Source organism: Bufo gargarizans, chromosome 4 (assembly GCF_014858855.1).
Source record: "Bufo gargarizans isolate SCDJY-AF-19 chromosome 4, ASM1485885v1, whole genome shotgun sequence".
Taxonomy (NCBI): Eukaryota; Metazoa; Chordata; class Amphibia; order Anura; family Bufonidae; genus Bufo; species Bufo gargarizans.
Genome location: NC_058083.1, coordinates 443,967,596 through 443,986,355, shown reverse-complemented (window position 1 = coordinate 443,986,355; position 18,760 = coordinate 443,967,596). Strand labels below are relative to the sequence as shown.

The 18,760-nt window shown below is 40.9% G+C and overlaps 1 protein-coding gene across 1 annotated transcript in view; it reads left to right on the top strand.

Moving 5' to 3' along the window:
• The window catches only part of EFEMP1 (EGF containing fibulin extracellular matrix protein 1), a 138,687-nt gene that overhangs the window by 28,655 nt on the left and 91,272 nt on the right, over positions 1 to 18,760 (top strand). Inside the window, exon 2 of the mRNA XM_044289232.1 lies at positions 1,218 to 1,296. Coding sequence (XP_044145167.1) covers positions 1,219 to 1,296 — 78 coding nt within the window. The 5' untranslated portion in view covers position 1,218. The remainder of the gene's footprint in view (positions 1 to 1,217; positions 1,297 to 18,760) is intronic.

Genomic DNA, 18,760 nt, shown 5'->3' with positions numbered 1-18,760 from the left:
GGCGGTAATCGTTTAAAAATGCTAAAGAAGCGTGAATCCTATTGGATTCATACACTTCAGACACTGGAACCCATGGGGTTAAACCGGGAGTATGATCTCCATAGCTTTCTGTAGATGTCTGTTTCTTTTATATGTATGTTAAATTTATACTTTGTTTTCTTGTATTTTACAGAAAACGTGAGGAACCCCCCAACCGCATCATCTGAATTGCAAGCTAGTACGAATATCTAGAGAACTTCAAAAGAATTTATGATTGCTACCATTCTCATTGATGCTGTTGCGATTGGGCTGTTTCTCACGTGTATCTGATTATTTAAATTGTTACTTTGTGTTTTCCCTTTTCTTTTGTTCCCTCCCCTTTGCTTTCTCTTTTTCCTTTTTTACCTTTTATTCCATTTTGTTTGTCTAAATTACCATGACTACATGATGTCATTTCCGCTTTGGCGGTCTATTTAAATCACCTGTATTGTATGACTTTGTTATATGCCATTGGTTTGAGAAAGGCTCGCAACAGAGCCGAAACGCGCGTCACTGAACATTTCTATGTGTGGCGAATAAAGAGAAAAAACCTTTGAAGACAAGTGAGTGCCGGTCTTTTCTTTTACTTGTACTTGGACTTCGGCCCTGGACACGTGCACCACGCCTACAAACGGAGTGCCGGCTGACCCTCGTTGAAGGACTATTTTTTCTGTCATCTATAACGGAAACAAACAGAACCGTTATGTGCCCCCATAGACATGTACTAGGACGGAGCAAAACGGAATGCCTCTTAAAGGCTTCCGTTTTGCATTCCATCCTAGAATTCCATTATATTCCATTATAACTCTGTTATAACGGAACATATAATGGAATTCAATAATGCTGATGTGAACCCGGCCTTAATGGTTACTATAACAGCCACAATTTTGAGGGTATGTCCCCGTGCTGTGGAATTGCCACAACAGATTTTTCAGATCTGCTGTGGATTTTTTTCCGACATGGAAACATACGCTAAAGAAGCAATCCTTTTTAAAAAAAATAAAAAATTGATTGATTGTTATAGTATCACTGTTGAACATAGTTCAGTCCTGAAAAATGTGTAGACTCAACCAAGTATATCCTCTACTTTATATAGAGACCAATAATGGGTGAAATTTCATCAACAGGTGCATTTCTTCTTCTCTGCTTCAATAGTAAGATGACTCTTTGATGTTGCCTCTATGTTTCTTACATTTCAGCATGTTGGGCATTCTGTTTTTTGCAACATTGATTCCATCAATATCAACACAAGAGGCTGATGAGACCATAACATATACGGTAAGACATACGGTCAACAAATCATTACCCCATTACATATGGGATTTGTTAAATCTAGTCCTGTAAGGGCTACCATGTAAATAAGTGCTTTGTTGGGGAGATGTAACATGTTGAGAACATACAAGCTCCATGCAGGTATTGTCCTAGGACCCCAGTACTGCAAGTGCCACACACTAAGCTAATGAGCTTCTCCATTTTCATTTCATATTTAAAATTAAACAGATTTTACAAGACCCCAAAAAGTTAGCTAGAGACATTAAATGTCGAATCGACTTTGGATGACCGAATCGACTTTGGATGAAACATGGTGGCCATTATGGCACATAACAGGTAGGTTCCCGTCTTATAGAGATTGCCTTCACGTTTGGCAGACGGGCCCAAATAATTTTGTAGAAAGTGTATTTTCCAAGGATCTCACATTTGCTAAAAAAGCGTGGCATTAGCACCAGAATGTTTTCTACAATTATGGCATTATTGTACTTTATTTGTGTGTGCAGAGTGCTGTTGCATTGTCTTTTTTTCTGTATATTGCTATAGCTACAATTATCCCTAAAGCCATATATAACCTTCATTCATGCATACAAAGTTAACTTCCAAAAGTACGACATCTGCTTACAAGTCTTTGATGAGTTATTTTGATGAGATTACAAAATAAAGGTCCTGGAAATGTATAATGGATATAAAAGGTCTACAGACCCCTGTTAAAATGTCAGGTTTCTGTGCTGTAAAAAAGTGAGACAAAGATAAATCATTTCAGAACTTTTTCCACCTTTAATGTGGCCTATAAACTGTACTACTCAATTAAAAATCAAACTGAAATCTTTTAGGTGGAGGGAAGAAAACAAAAAAATAATGTGGCTGCATAAGTGTGCACACCCTCTTATAACTGGGGATGTAGCTGTGTGCAGAATTAAGCAATCACATTCAAAATCATGTTAAATAGGAGTCAGCATACACCTGCCATGATTTAAAGTGCCTCTGATTAACCCCAAATAAAGTTCAGCTGCTCTAGTTGGTCTTTCCTGAAATTTTCTTAGTCGCATCCCACAGCAAAAGCCATGGTCCACAGATAGCTTCCAAAGCATCAGAGAAATCACATTTTTAAAAGGTATCAGTCAAGAGAAGGGTACAAAAGAATTTCCAAGGCATTAGATAAACCATGGAACACAGTGAAGACATCATCAAGTGGAGAAAATATGGCACAACAGTGACATTACCAAGAACTGGACGTCCCCCCAAAATTGATAGAAGACGAGAAGAAAACTGGTCTGGGAGGCCTACAGCAACATTAAAGGAGTTGCAGGAGTATCTGGCAAGTACTGGCTGTGTGGTACATGTGACAACAATCTCCCGTATTCTTCATATGTCTGGGCTATGGGGTAGAGTGGCAAGACGAAAGCCTTTTCTTATGAAGAAAAACATCCAAGCCAGGCTACATTTTGCAAAAACACATCTAAAGTCTCCCAAAAGCATGTGGGAAAAGGTGTTATGGTCTGATGAAACCAAGGTTGAACTTTTTGGCCATAAAACCAAAAGATATGTTTGGCCCAAAAACAACACCGCACAACACCAAAAGAACACCATACCCACAGTGAAGCATGGTAGTGGCAGCATCATGCTTTGGGGCTGTTTTTCTTCAGCTAGAACTGGGGCCTTAGTTAAGCTAGAGGGAATTATGAACAGTTCCAAATACCAGTCAACATTGGCACAAAACCTCATATGAACTTGACCCAATAAGGCATCACCCAAGATTGGCACCATTCACCTACCTCTTTACTTTTTACCTATCCGGTACACATACCCGGTGTCCGGAAGCTTCACCACCATCACCCATTTTTCACTCTACGTCATCCCCCTGTCCAAAAGACACTCGATCCTACATTAGATTTTAATTGATTTTAGCTATTTAAAATAAAATTATTTTATTTAAAATAAAACCACTTTATTTAATCCCAAATACGAGTGTGCCTGCTACCTTCTGTACTATTTCCTATTTCCTTGACTGGGTGAGTCAAACCAGCAGATAAGCACCTCTACCATTCAATTGAACAGTTGAGCCGTCCTTTTATATATATTTAATATGAAGAGGAACTTCATCTTTCAGCATGACAACGACCCAAAGCATACATCCAAATCAACAAAGGAATGGCTTCGCCAGAAGAAGATTAAAGTTTTGGAATGGCCCAGCCAAAGCCCAGACCTGAATCCGATTGAAAATCTATGGGGTGATCTGAAGAGGGCTGTGCACAGGAGATGCCCTCGCAATCTGACAGATTTGAAGTATTTTTGCAAAGAAGAGTGGGCAAATCTTGCCAAGTCAAATTGTGCCATGCTGAAAGACTCATACCCAAAAAGACTGAGTGCTGTAATAAAATCAAGAGGTGCTTCAACAAAGTATTAGTTTAAGGGTGTGCACTCTTATGCAACCATATTATTTTATGTTTATATTTTTTCTTCCCTCTACCTAAAAGATTTCAGTTTGTTTTTCAATTGAGTTGTACAGTTTATAGGTCACATTAAAGGTGGAAAAAGTTCTGAAATGATTTATCTTTGTCTCATTTTTTTTTTTTACATCACAGAAACCTGACATTTTAACAGGGGTGTGTAGACTTTTTATATACACTGTATATAGTGTTAACATGCAGGAGTATTGTCCATTTCTAATGTTTTAATCACATTCTTTTAGATTACATAGTGGTTTAGAAAAAGTGAAGAAAAGCTGAACAATGTGATAATGATAATAAAAAACAACCAAAAGCTCCCTCACTCCACCAATATTCTATAAAATATATTTCAATTTAGTTTGGCAAAGCCATGATAGCATTCAGCTACAGTTGCCAATGCAATACAATCCTTTGCTTTTCCCAGGGGGCTAATTGCTATAAATTAATTGAGTGATTATTATTCTGTGGCTTTCGTCCTGTGCTATCACAAAGTAAAGACACAGCAAGTTTGCAGATGAAGGTGAAATAAAGGAAACTGAAAAGAGAATCTACAATTCCATTTAAAATTCGACTTCATTTTCTAGATGGAGCAAGTTAGATAGAAAAAATAATCAAGCTCTGTAAAAAAGAAACTATTGAAGTGTTAAAAAGCTAAAGGTTATGGATACTCCCCCCTCTGCGATATTCAGTTTGCAACTTGCTTCTAATTGCAAACTTTTCTTATGTGGGTTCTTCCCCCCCTAATACAGGCTCTATATGTTGTAGCGCCTACTGGCCATCTGTTTGAAGAGACTGCATCCCACTAATGATATAAAGATATAGGAAGTGCACCCCTTAGGCCGGATTAGAGAGATTGTGCAGCCTGATTGGAGAGAGATTCAAAAAGGACTAGTTTACCTGTATAGTGCCTACCATTCCCTACACACAGTCTTTAGAGAAAAATTGTCTAAGCCACCTGTAAAGACTGTGCTTATGTTTAAGAGTGCCCGTGTGAACCATTTATCCAACTGCTTCAGTAAAGTACAGTGAAATGTTTGTACTAACAAAGGCTTTATCATTGTCTGCCCCAACGCCTGCACCAATACAGTATAAGGGTCCATTCACACATCCGTGTGTGTTTTGCGGATCCACAGATCCGCAGATCCACAAAACACGGAAACCAGCAATGTGCATTCCGCATTTTACAGACCGCACATTGCCGGCACTTATTAGAAAATGCCTATTGCTGACAAGAATAGGACATGTTCTATTTTTTTCGGGATCGGATTTGCGGACCTGGAAGTGCGGGTCCGCATTTCCGGAGCCGGGCCGCACATCGTGCAGCCCCATAGAAATGAATGGGTCCGCGGAACAAAATTGCGGACCCTTATTATTATTATTCATTTAAAAACGCCATTCATTCCATGGTTCTGTACATCAAGAGGGGATTACACAGATCTTAGTATAAAAAAACAAATATGATAAGCATGAAACTATTAACAGACTGGTACAGGAGGAGAGAGGACCCTGCCCGCTGGAGCTTACAATCTACAAGGGAAAAGGGAAAGACATACAGTCCTGATCAAAAGTTTAAGACCACTTGAAAAATTGCAAAAAATCATATTTTGCATTGTTGGATCTTAACAAGGTTCCAAGTAGAGCTTCAACATGCAACAAGAAGAAATGAGAGCGAGACAAAACATTTTTTGAGCATTCAATTAATCGAAAATAACGATTAAACTGAAACAGGCTGTTTTTCAGCTGATCCAAATTTTAGGACCACATGCCTTTAAAAAGGCCAAATCTGTGCAAAGATGTGGATTCATTGTCATTTTCTGTCAGGTAGTCACACGTTGTGATGGCAAAGGCAAAAAAAACTCTCCCTTTTTGAACGTGGTCGGGTTCAGGGTCTCTCACAGCGCACCATCGCTGTTGAGGTGGGACGCTTTTTTAAATGATCCTGAGGGTTATGGAACAAAAAAGTCAAGCGGAAGACCCAAATAAATGTCATCAGCACTGAGCCGGAGGATCCAATTGGCTGCCCTTCAAGACACTGGACGATCCTCGACCCAAAATAAGGCCCTTACTGGTGCCGTCATCAGACAGGCATCTGAGACTGAAGGGCTTCAAAAACAAAACCTTCTTCAAAGACCTCGTCTCCTTGAACGCCACAGAACTGCTCGTTTGGACTTTGCAAGAGAGCACCAAACATGTGACATTCAAAGGTGGAAGAAAGTTTTATTCTCTGATGAGCAAAAATTTTACCTTGATGGTCCTGATGGTTTCCAACGTTACTGGCATGACAAGCAGATCCCACCTGAGATGTTTTCTATCCGCCACAGTGGAGGGGGCGCCATAATGGTCTGGGGTGCTTTTTCCTTTAGTGGAACAATGGAGCTTCAGGAAGTGCAGGGGCGTCAAACGGCTGCTGGCTATGTCCAGATGTTACAGAGAGCATTCCTCATGACTGAGGGCCCTCGTCTGTGTGGTAACAACTGGGTTTTTCAACAGGACAACGCTACAGTACACAATGCCTGCAGGACAAGGGACTTCTTCCAGGCGAATAACATCATTCTTTTGGCCCATCCTGCGTGTTCCCCTGATCTAAATCCAATTGAGAACCTTTGGGGATGAATGGCAAGGGAAGTTTACAAAAATTGACAACAGTTCCAGACAGTAGATGGCCTTGGTGCGCCAGTCTTCACCACTTGGAGAAATGTTCCCACTCACCTCATGGCAACGCTTGCATCAAGCATGCCGAAACTAATTTTATAAGTGATAAACAATAACGGCGGAGCTACTTATTACTGAGTTCATGTTTGGAAGTTGGATTTCTGTTTTGGGGGGGGTTAGTTTTTTTTTTGAGGTGTGGTCCTAAACTTTTGATCAGCTGAAAAACAGCCTGTTTCAGTTTATTCATTGTTTTCATTAAATTTAATGCTCAAAAAATGTTTTGTCTCACTCCCATTTCTTCTTGTTGCATGTTGAATCTCTACTTGGAACCTCGTTAAGATCCAGCCATGCTAAATATGATTTTTTGCAATTTTGGTCTTAAACGTTTGATCAGGACTGTAGTAGGTGAGGGTAAAAGCTGCTCATCTGGCTGTGTGGTGGCAACTTGCTTATTCAGGTGGTAGGTTTCCCGAAGAGGTGAGATTTCAGGTTATTTTTGAAGGTTTAGAATGGATGTTGGGAGAGAGTCTCATGTGCTAGGTATTTCTACAGTATGGGGACATGTGAGAAATTGTAGAAGATTGTGTGAAGAACAGACAAAAGGAGAGCCAAGAAGGAGGTCCTAAGGATCAGAGATTGCATGTCAGGACATATCTGGAAAGCAGGTCACAGATGTAAGGAGGGGACAGGTTGTGGACGGCCTTATATGTAGTTGTTAGAATCTTGAACTGAATCCACTGTGCAATGGGGAGCCAGTGAAGGGATTGACAGAGGGGGGAGGCAGAGGAGAAACAAGGGGACAACCAGGCAGCAGAGTTAAGAATAGATTGGAGGGGTGCAAGAGTGCTAGATGGAAGGCCACAGAGGAGGATGTTGCAGTAGTCTAGGCAGGAGATTGCGAGGACGTGCACTAGCAATATTAGTAGGATTTTGTGGTATCCCACTGTAAGAGAGCCCTGCTTTGCACCTACAAGACCTCATTTCCAACCACCACCAGATAGAAGCCCCAAAGTCAGTGAGTGCTTCGAAGGGAAGAAAACGTGCGCCCTTCCTATCACTGCACAGCCCAGGGATCACCAAAGTAAGGACTGCCACTGTGAGTACAACTACCACTATCATTGTCACTACCACCAATGCTGTTCTCAACCCTACTCCCTTCCCAAGCTTGTTGCACATCCTTCATTCAAATGTCCCCTATGATGCTGTGTCTGATACTAAGAAGAGAGAGCCATGGATTGAAGTCAAATTCAGAAGCTAGGTGAAGGACCTGCAGCACCAAAATTACAGTAACATTTTGTAATGAAAAATATTTGGAAACTTGCTTAATGTTGAATTTAGGAAGCAAATGAAATGAACAATTAAAAAAATCAGTACAAAGCTTCACATAGGCTAAGGCCTCGTTCATATGTCCTTTAGGAGATCTGTCAGGCTGTTCTGGCACAGAGCAGCCAGCCAGATCTCACAGGATCTGACAATGCCGGATCCTCTACTTCATCGCTAGATCCCCGTTGACTGCAATGAGGTCCAGCAGTGATCTGGCATGCAACGTCTTTTTGTCTGGCTGACAGCTGGCATTTGCACCAGATTTCATTATGGAGATGTGAACGTAGCTTAATCTGACTACAGCATGTCTTAACTGGTGCCTTCATCTAAATAAACTGGCATCTGCAAATACAGAAGGTTTAAAACCCAATAAGAAACTGTGTAATCAAGCTTCATCCAAAAGTGTTATAACATTTAAAAAGATTATTCTCCCATATCAATGAAATATAATATCACAGTAAAGCCAGAGGCAATGGTAATAATTAAGTCGAAAATCAAGGCTGAATCGAGTTACTTTGCCCACATTTCTGTTATGTAGCCTTACAAAATCTCTCTTAATCCCTCATCAGACCTCACCCTGCCATCCCAAAGGAGAGATGAGTAATGAAATGCTGAGAGATCATCTCTAAATTTTGGAGAATTCCCAAACGATAGCAAATAGGCTGATTCAGCTGCTTTGCTGCTTATTGCTTTTTCTGTGAACAAGAATTAGTAGGAAAAACGCAGTAAACAAAATAAGCGCATTTCATGATTTGTAAGCACAAGAGTACCGAAGCCACTAGCAAGCCTCTAGCAAGTATAACAGAAATACTAGATAGACCAAATGTCTTCATCTACTGTCAGAATTCTAAGCGTGTACGCGGCATGCTAAGTACTTGGCTATATTTCAGTATATCTGGTTTGTTTTTTTGCTGTATAATTTAATGCATTATGAAACCTAAGCTTCAGTTGTAAGTTAAAGGGGTTCTCCAGGTTCGGGGCTGAACCCGGGTATAACCTCTTCTTCATTCTTCTACTACATATGAAAGGAACTTCAGAGACTTTCTATGCTCCGATGCTCCCTCTTGTTGCGCTGCATCGCGCAGCTCAAGCCACTGTTTGTTGTGAGCCAGTGACGTCACCAGCACACATGGGTGGTCTGTAGCTCTGCCATAGGCTGTTTTGCAAAATAGCATGGTACCCGCCTCTTAAACAACCTATGGAAATACTATAGACCACCCATTTGTGCCAATGACGTCACCGGCTCACTGCTAGGCGGAAGTCTCCACATAGCCTAGTGTTGTGAAGCTTGGTACGTCCCCGACTCACAATAGTGGATCGCCCTGCGCAATGAAGAGCGACAAAAGGGAACATCGAAGCGAGGAAATGGTCCAATGTTCCTCTCATATGTAGTAAAAGAATAAAGAAGAGGCTATATTAGCAGATTTGTACCTACAGTATGAAACTGGCTGACCTGTTGCATGTGAGCTTGGCAGCTGAAGGCATGTGTTGGTACCATGTATGTGCCCGCATTGCTGGGAAAAATTATGTTTTCATATTTGCAAATGAACATCTAGGAGCAAGGGGGGTGTTGTCATTACACCTAGAGGCTCTGCTCTCTCTGCAACTGCTGTGCCCTCTGCCCTTTGATTGACAGGACCAGGTGTGATGATGTTTTGCTGCCTATAGAGAGAGCAGAGACTCTAGGTGGAACGTCAATATGAAAACTTTTTTTGCAGTAATGCAGGCACATATGAACATATGAAGATGCCTTCAGCCGCCAAGCGCAAATGTAACAGGTCAGCCAGTTTCTTAGGTACAAATCTGCTAAAAGATGTCCTTTAAATCAATATAAAAAACAAGTAAGTGAATGGATGGAGCTGCAGTACCGAGCTTACAGACCGGTGTGGATTGTGCCTGTGTAAACAATGAAGGGGGTCTGTGCTGCTCGTGAGGGCCCCACAGGTAAGATCCCCATCTATCAAACATTGATGGTGTATTTTAAGGATAGAGGTCCCAAATAGCCCCATTAAATATTGTATACTAGAAAGTTATCACATTTTCTTATATATACTGTATGCATCACTTCCTCAAAATGTTAGGCTCTCTGCTTAGAGTTATTACATTAGACCCTGCATTATACACTTCACAGGATAGAAATTTGTCCTGGCCTCTCCTACAGATAGATATGCTATTATATGCAAACTGCAGTCTTCTTACCACAGATGGGCACAATGGTGCAACTAGCACAGAAGTACTATACAGCCTGGATCCAGCTGCAACATCTGGGATCAGAGTCATTGGCCATTTAACCTACAGATGCTGTGGTCAATAGTGACTGCAGCAACTTTTGAGTTTGCCTCTCATTTTTACACTATAGGAAATAATGCTTTGACATAGTATGGGGGTCATTTACTATCAGAAATATGCCTATATTATGCGTATTTCTGGCTCAGATTGTGGCGCAAAGGTTATTTGCATCACAATCTCTGACTTTCCCCGCTCACGCCAGGCCCAAAAAATTGGAGTAGCGTGGGCTGGGAAGGGGACGGTCCACCAGGCCCATCTCATTCATCATTTTCTACGCCTGTTTTAGGCATACAAAATGGTCTAAATTTAAGCCAGCAAGGAAACTGTCTTACAATTAGACCAGTGGTGGATACACCGAAGTTATGTAGAGGCCGGCGCCTCTACATACCTTTGGTGGATCCACCACCAGCTAAAGAGCTCTAAAACGCTGGTATTAAAGGGGTTGTCTCATCATAGACAATGGGGGCATATCGCTAGGCTATGCCCCCATTGTTTTATAGGTGCGGGTCCCACCACTGGATCCAGGCTGTATAGTACTTCTGTGCTAGTTGCACCATTGTGCCCATCTGTGGTAAGAAGACTGCAGTTTGCATATAATAGCATATCTATCTGTAGGAGAGGCCAGGACAAATTTCTATCCTGTGAAGTGTATAATGCAGGGTCTAATGTAATAACTCTAAGCAGAGAGCTTAACATTTTGAGGAAGTGATGCATACAGTATATATAAGAAAATGTAATAACTTTCTAGTATACAATATTTAATGGGGCTATTTGGGACCTCTATCCTTAAAATACACCATCAATGTTTGATAGATGGGGATCTTACCTGTGGGGCCCTCACGAGCAGCACAGACCCCCTTCATTGTTTACACAGGCACAATCCACACCGGTCTGTAAGCTCGGTACTGCAACTCCATCCATTCACTTACTTGTTTTTTATATGCGCTCCCATTCACTTCTATGGGGATACAGCTTGGTGTTAGCCAGACCGGAGTCCTCCAGCCTTGCGGGGCTCCGTTCCCGATATAGGTGTGAATCCCTGCGGTGGGACCCGCACCTATAAGACCCACACCTAGCGATATGCCCCCCTTGTCTATGATGAGACAGCCCCTTTATTAAATGACCCCCTATGCATTTTAAAACATTATGTAAGTGATCACAGCTTCTTGTCCTCCAAGGGGGCAAAATCATTTTTATTAAATTATAAATACAAAATGTCCTTCCCCCAAAAATTAGTTTTGTCAGAAAGTTAATAAAATAGATATACCGGTAATTCTGCCACAATTGTATTGACCCTTACAAAAAAGATAACACAATGAATAAGCAATGGCAAAACTGCTCTTTTGTCCTATTCTCCCTAAAAAATAATAATAAGTCAGTAAGTAAGTTATATGTAGTCCAAAATATTGGCAATATAATACAACTTGTCTCGTAATTAACAAGCTGAAATATGCCTAAATATTAATGGAAAAATAAATTTTTATCCTTCTCAGAATGTGGTGACACCAATTAATGTTGTTATTGTAATATCACAATAAAAAAGAAACCCCTATAATAAAACTTAACATTTATTATCTATTCTTTTTTTCTATTTTAGTTAAAATAAAAGGTCCCCCGATAATGATAATCCGAGGAAGAATCATCAAGATAAAAACAGATTGTGTTATAGACCCACTAACCAACAATAACCGATGTTCAGATTCTGACAGAAAACAGCTGTAAGGGATCACATGACCAGTGATGGCCAGTTCGCAGTGTTCGCCCGCGAACACATGCGGGCTGCCATCTTGACTCACAAGTCCGGCGATGCACAGGTAAGCCCTTACCTGTGCCTGTGCCGCTAGCCATTCTTAAATAAATGCGGTCACCGGGAGCAGGCAGTTCCAAGAACAGCCGCCGGAGGCCTTCATCGGGCTGTTCTCGGAACTGCCTGCTCCCGGTGACCGCATTTGATTTCAGACCGGCTCGCAGCACAGGTAAGGGCTTACCTGTGCATCGCCAGACTTGTGAGTTAAAATGGCAGCCCGCATGTGTTCGCGGGCGAACACTGCAAACTGGCCATCACTGCACATGACGCAGCTATAATGGCAACCAGTGTAAAGACGCTGTCTTACAGTTTGATGACCACCATAGTACACCACAGTAACGCAGTGGACTGCAATTAGGGTTACACAGACACACCGATAAGTGGGGTTTTTCGTAATGCTTACTTAGGGGCATTATAAGGAAAGAACATCTGGTCCCTGACCTAAATACTCAGAACTATGGTGTTCATCAAACTGTGAGTAAGACAGCATCTTTGCACTGGTTGGCATTGAAGCTGCTTCAGATAATCCCCTACAGCTGTTACCTGTCTACAAGACTATTTAATAAAGCTGACATGTTATTTATACCACCCGTTCTATGGTGTACAAAAATAGTGGAATTGCAGTTTTTCTTAATCTCACCCCTCCAAAAAATAAATAAAAGCTCATGAATTAATTCAATTCACCCTAAAATAACGGCAAAAAAGCTATAATTCATTCCTCAAAAAACAATCCCTCATACAGCTTAAACAATGTAAAAATAAAAAAATATATAGCACTGGAATATTTCAGTTTCTTTAAAAAAAGAAGCACTTAGTCCTAAAACCTCAAAATAGGCTAATCCTTACTGTAAATAATCAGAAAATTACCTATTGTTTAAATAATGCTTTTATGTTTACCATATTTTTAGGTGATGTTATTTTGAATTTTCCATGTCAATATCTACATTAAACAAAAAACAAAAATTCCTGCAGTTTTCGCATCGGCCACTAAGCCTAATAATAGACGCCACTTCTTGGTCTGTACAGATCACTTTACTGCAGTTATCTGTATATACACTGAAGTGATGTCATTACAGGCAGGATTAGAATAACAGATAAGATAGGATCCACCATTCGCAATAGATATCTGTAAAGAATAAATTAAGGCAACTGGACGAACTGTAGATTTCTTGAAAACGTTTCACTCGTTCTTCCAACGAGCTTTCTCAATTCTGAGTGACTGTACAAGAATTCTGTTACCAGATGTTAATTACCAGATGTTAATTCAGTTACATATTTACCAGATGTTAATTACCAGATGTTAATTCAGTTACATATTTATTCCCAGAATTTTTGTACAGTCACTCAGAATTGAGAAAGCTTGTTGGAAGAACGAGTGAAACGTTTTCAAGAAAACTACAGTTCGTCCAGTTGCCTTCATTTATTCTTTACAGATATACCATGACCTGGATAAATGAGAACCTTCACAGACATATTCACAATAGATGATTGTCTAATCTCATCTATTCTTTTCTTGTACAATGACCTCTGCACAGGTCACAGAGCATGCCCATAATGCCCAAGTCAATGAGGTCCCCTCCAGATCATTGTGTCTATGGCCAGGTTCTTAATGCTTTGTAAATGCTGTTAAGAACAGCTCAGGTAAGATGTCCGCCTCCGTATTTATGTTCAGAAAAAAGAATTTAAAAAATCTGCAATCAGAAAAAAAACAATATATGTTACTATAAGGCCCCTTTCACACAAGCGAGTCTTCCGCGCGGGTGCAATGCATGACGTGACTGCATAGCGCCCACACTGAATCGTGACCCATTCATTTCAATGGGTCTGTGTACATTTTTTTCACGCATCAGTTCTACGTTATAATAATGGAAAATAATAGTATTCTTTAATACAGAATGCAAAGTGAAATGTCTCATGAGGGTTAAAAAATAAAAATAAATTACTCATCTCATTCACTTGATCGCGCAGATCCTTCTATCTCATGTCAGAACAGGTCCTTTTGCAGGTCCTGCAAGAATAAAAAAGAAGATGATAACGGCTGCGCAATCAAGTGGATGAGGTGAGTAATGTTTTTATTATTTTTTAACTCTCAAGGGACATTATACTTAGCATTCTGTATTAAAGAATGCTATTATTTTCCATTATAACCATATTATAATCGAAAATAATAAAATCTACAGAACACCGAAGAAGTCCAGGTTTCGGTCTGGGTACCACATTCAGTTTTTTATCACGCGCATGCAAAACACATTAAAATGCTTTGCACTCGCGCAGAACAAAACTGAACAACGCAACGCAATCACAGACAAAACTGACTAAATTGCATGTGCACTCGTGAGTGTTTCACGCAATGCACCCACAACGCATCCGGACAAAATCTGTGACGTCCGTGTGAAAGAAGCCTAAGGGTTTAACTGGCAGAAAAAAATAATTGTGGGAGTTAAAATTAAAGTGCAGTTATCCTAGCTCTGTGCTCTAACAAACCAACCATCATGTGATTGGGGCAGATACATAAGAAATGTTCCCATTCAATCACTATAAGTAGGGAACTTGAAAACCAGGATTGATACAGATGAAAATCGTCCAGTCTTTCTGAAACAACAATTAAATGGATTGTCCAAAACCCTTCCCAAGTGAGGGTCTATTCTCAGGACACGTCATCACTATCTGATATGGAAGCAGTGCTGCAGTAACCAGCTCCATCCACAACACAATGCATAGAGATGTGTAATTATAGCACTGACTTCCAGCACCAGAGGTACCGCAGAACAGCCAATCGGGGGGCCTGCGAGGTATCGAACCCTTGTCTGTCAGATAGTAATGGCCGATCCTGAGAGTTAAAGGTGGCCAAATACATATTATATACAAATACACCAATTTATAATAATTTCAATATTCCTAGTAACATAGTTTATAAGGCTGAAAAAGACATCTGTCCATCCAGTTCGGCCTGTTATCCTGCAAGTTGATCCAGAGGAAGGCAAAAAACCACTGTGAGGTAGAAGCCAATTTTCCTCACTTTAGGGGAAAAAAAACCTTCCCAACTTCAATCAGGCAATCAGAATAACTCCCTGGATCAATGACTCCTCTCTAGTAGCTACAACCTGTAATATTATTAGACTCCAGAAATACATCCAGGCCCCTCTTGAACTCTTTTAGTGAAGTCACCATCACCACCTCCTCAGGCAGAGAGTTCCATAGTCTCACTGCTCTTACCGTAAAGAACACTCTTCTATGTTTGTGTACAAACCTTCTTTTCTCCAGACGCAGAGGATGTCCCCTCGTCACAGTCACAGTCCTGGGGATAAATAGGTGATGGGAGAGATCTCTGTACTGACCCCTGATATATTTATACATAGTTATTAGATCTCCCCTCAGTCGTCTTTTTTCTAAAGTGAATAACCCTAATTTTGATAATCTTTCAGAGTACAGTAGTCCACCCATTCCAGTTATTACATTAGTTGTCCTCCTCTTAACTCTCTCCAGCTCTGCTATGTCTGCCTTGTTTACAGGAGCACAGAACTGTACACAGTACTCCATGTGTGGTCTGACTAGTGATATGTAAAGTGGCAGGACTATGTTCTCATCATGGGCTTCTATACCCCTTTGATGCAACCCATTATCTTATTGGCATTGGCAGCAGCTGCCTGACAATGGTTTCTACAGCTTAGTTTCTGGTTCACCAAAATGCCTAGGTCCTTTATATGTCAGTGTTACCAACTGTTTTACCATTTAGTATGTACTGATGACTTGCATTATTCCTTCCCATGTGCATAACCTTGCATTTGTCAGTGTTAAACCTCATCTTCCACTTCTCGGCCCAAGCCTACAATATATCCAGATCCATCTGGAGACGCATACTGTCCTCTTCCGTGTTAACTACTTTACACAGTTTAGTGTCATCTGCAAAAAAAAATATTTTACTGTGCAAACCTTCTACAAGATCATTATTAAATATATTGAGGAGAATAGGGCCCAATACTGACCCCTGAGGTACTCCACTAGTGACAGTGACCTAATCTGAATGTGTACCGTTAATAACCACCCTCTGTTTTCTATCACTGAGCTAGTTACTTACCCACATACAGACATTTCCCCCCAGTCCAAGTATTCTCATTTTATATACTAACCTTTTATGTGGCACAGTGTCAAATGCATTGGAGAAGTCCAGATATATAACATCCATTGATTCGCCGTGGTCAAGTCTATAACTTACCTCCTCATAGAAACTGATTAAATTAGTTTGGCATGACCGATCCCTCATGAAGCCATGCTGATATGGCGTTATTTCTGTTGAGATGCTCTAAGATAGCATCTCTTAGAAAACCTTCAAACAGTTTACCCACGACAGATGTTAAACTTACCGGCCTATAGTTTCCAGGCTCTGTCTTTGGCCCATTTTTGAATATTGGCACCACATTTGCTATGCGGCAATCCTGTGGAACACTCCCTGTCAGTATAGAGTTCTTAAATATCAGAAATAAGGGTCTGGCTATAACATTACTTATTTATTTTAGGTTACGTGGATGTATGCCATCTGGTCCTGGCGATTAGTCTATTTTAATCTTTTTAGACGTTGCTGTACTTCTTCCTGGGTCAGACAGGAAACTTTTAATGGGGATTTACTTTTACATTCTGCATTTTATCTGACAGTTTATTTTCTTCAGTGAATACAGTGGGGGGAAAAAATTAAATAGCTTTGCTTTCTCCTCATCACTCTCTGCAACTCCCCCATTATTACTCTGTAAAGGGCTGACACTTTCAGATTTATACTTTTTACCATTTCCATTTATATAACTGAAGAACATTTTAGGGTTAGTTTTGCTCTCTTTGGTAATTAATCTCTCGGTCTCTAATGTGGTTGCTTTTATTTGTCTTTTACAAGTTTTTCAGTGCTTCCTCGCCACCCTCCTGTTTTAGTGATTTAAATGCTTTCTTTTTGTCATTTATTGCTTTCTTTACAATTCAATTTATCCACTTTTTTTTTGTTGTTCCTTAACCTTTTATTCCCATAAGGTATGTACTTCTCACAATTAGATTTTAGGATGGTTTTAAAAATATTCAATTTTGTGGCTGTATTTTAATTTTTTAGGACTTTGTCCCAGTTAGTTAGGCCTATGGCCTCTCTTAGTTGGCCAAATTTTGCTTTTTTGCAGTTTGTTATTTTTGTTCCTCCCTGAAGAAACACTATTTCCCAGGTGTCCCCCACCTGTACATCTGTTGTTCTGTCAGGTCTATTGGTTAATATTAAGTCCAGTATGGCTGTCCCTCTAGTCGGGTCCTGAACCAGTTGGGAAAGGTAATTGTCTTTGGTTATTGCCAAGAACCTGTTTCCTTTATGAGATGTACAGGTTTCAGTTTCCCGGTCTATATTTGGGTAGTTGAAGTCCCCCATAATGACGACCTCATTATGATTTCCCGCCTCATCTCTTTCGTTTAGAAGTAGATTTTCTGTGGACTCTGGTATGTTAAGTGGCTTATAATAAACTCCTATTAGTATTTTATTATTGTTTTTTCCTCCATGCATTTCTACCCACTGTGACTCCACATGTTGATGTTCCTCACTTACAGTATATCTTCCCGGAGTGTGGACTTTAGACAGGACTTTACATAAAGGCAGACTCCCTCCCCCTCTCCGGTTTTGACAATCCTTTCTAAACAGATTGTAACCCTCTACATTAACTGCCCAGTCATAGCTATCATTCAGCCATGTCTCAGTTATTCCCACTATGTCATAGTCCTCCTCACACATCACTAATTCCAATTCACCAGTTTTATTAGTCAGGCTTCTGGCATTAGTATACATACAATTAAGAAGTTTATGTATATTTTTTACCCTACACATTTCCTTCTGAACTGTTCTAGTCCCTCCTTCCATTTTTCCCCCAGTCCCATTACCTTGCCCCCGGTCTATATCTGCAATATCTTTCCCTCCTATAATGTAATTACCCTCCCGCCTAGTCCCTAGTTTAAACACTCCTTCAACCTTCTAGCCATATTCTCCCCCAAAACAGCTGCCCCTTCCCCCTTGAGGGGCAGCCTATCCCTACGATAGAGACTGTAGCCAAAAGAGAAGTCGGCCCAGTTCTCCAGGCACCAAAACCCCTCCTTCCTACACCAGTTCTTGAGCCACTTGTTAACCTCCCTTATCTCCCGCTGCCTTTCTTGTGTGGCTCGTGGTATAGATAGTATTTCGGAAAACACTACCTTTGAGGTCCTTGCCCTAAGCTTGTGACTTAAATCCCTAAAATCATTTTTAAGGACGCTCCACCTACCTCTAACTTTGTCATTGGTTCCGATATGGACCATGACCGCTGGATCTTCTCCAGCCCCTGCCAGTAATCTGTCAAACCGATCCGCAATGTGTCAAACTCGAGTGCCAGGAAGACACCACACCATTCGAAGATCCCGGGCTTTGTGACAGATCGCCCTATCTGTACCCCTAATAATTGAGTCTCCCACTACCAGCACCTGTCTGGCCTGCCCACCCCTCCTGGTCCCCTGCTTACTGGATCTGACATTCCCCTGACTGGCAAAGCAAGTGTCCGGCTGCAGCAGTGCTCTCGCTGAACTGACATTCCCCTCATCTGCCAACCTTACAAACTTGTTGGTGTGTGTCAGATCAGGGCTAGCCTCCCTGGCACTCTTCCCTCAACTCCGCTTTCTAACTGTTACCCAGCTAGCTACCTCACTTTCCTGATCCTCCTTGCTACCACCCTCCCCCTCATCTACCCCATAGAGTGCTTGCTTAGTAAGCAGCAAACTTTGTTCCAAATTACCAACGCTTCTTCGCCCGGTTAGATACACAATGTGCGATTCCAAACTGGTAATTTGCTCACATTTTGAACAAATATATGCACCCTCAAACGGCTGTTCCTGGACTGCATACATTAGACAAGATGTGCACTAGACTGCGCTTTCAATAATGGAAGAAAAGAGAAAAAATACA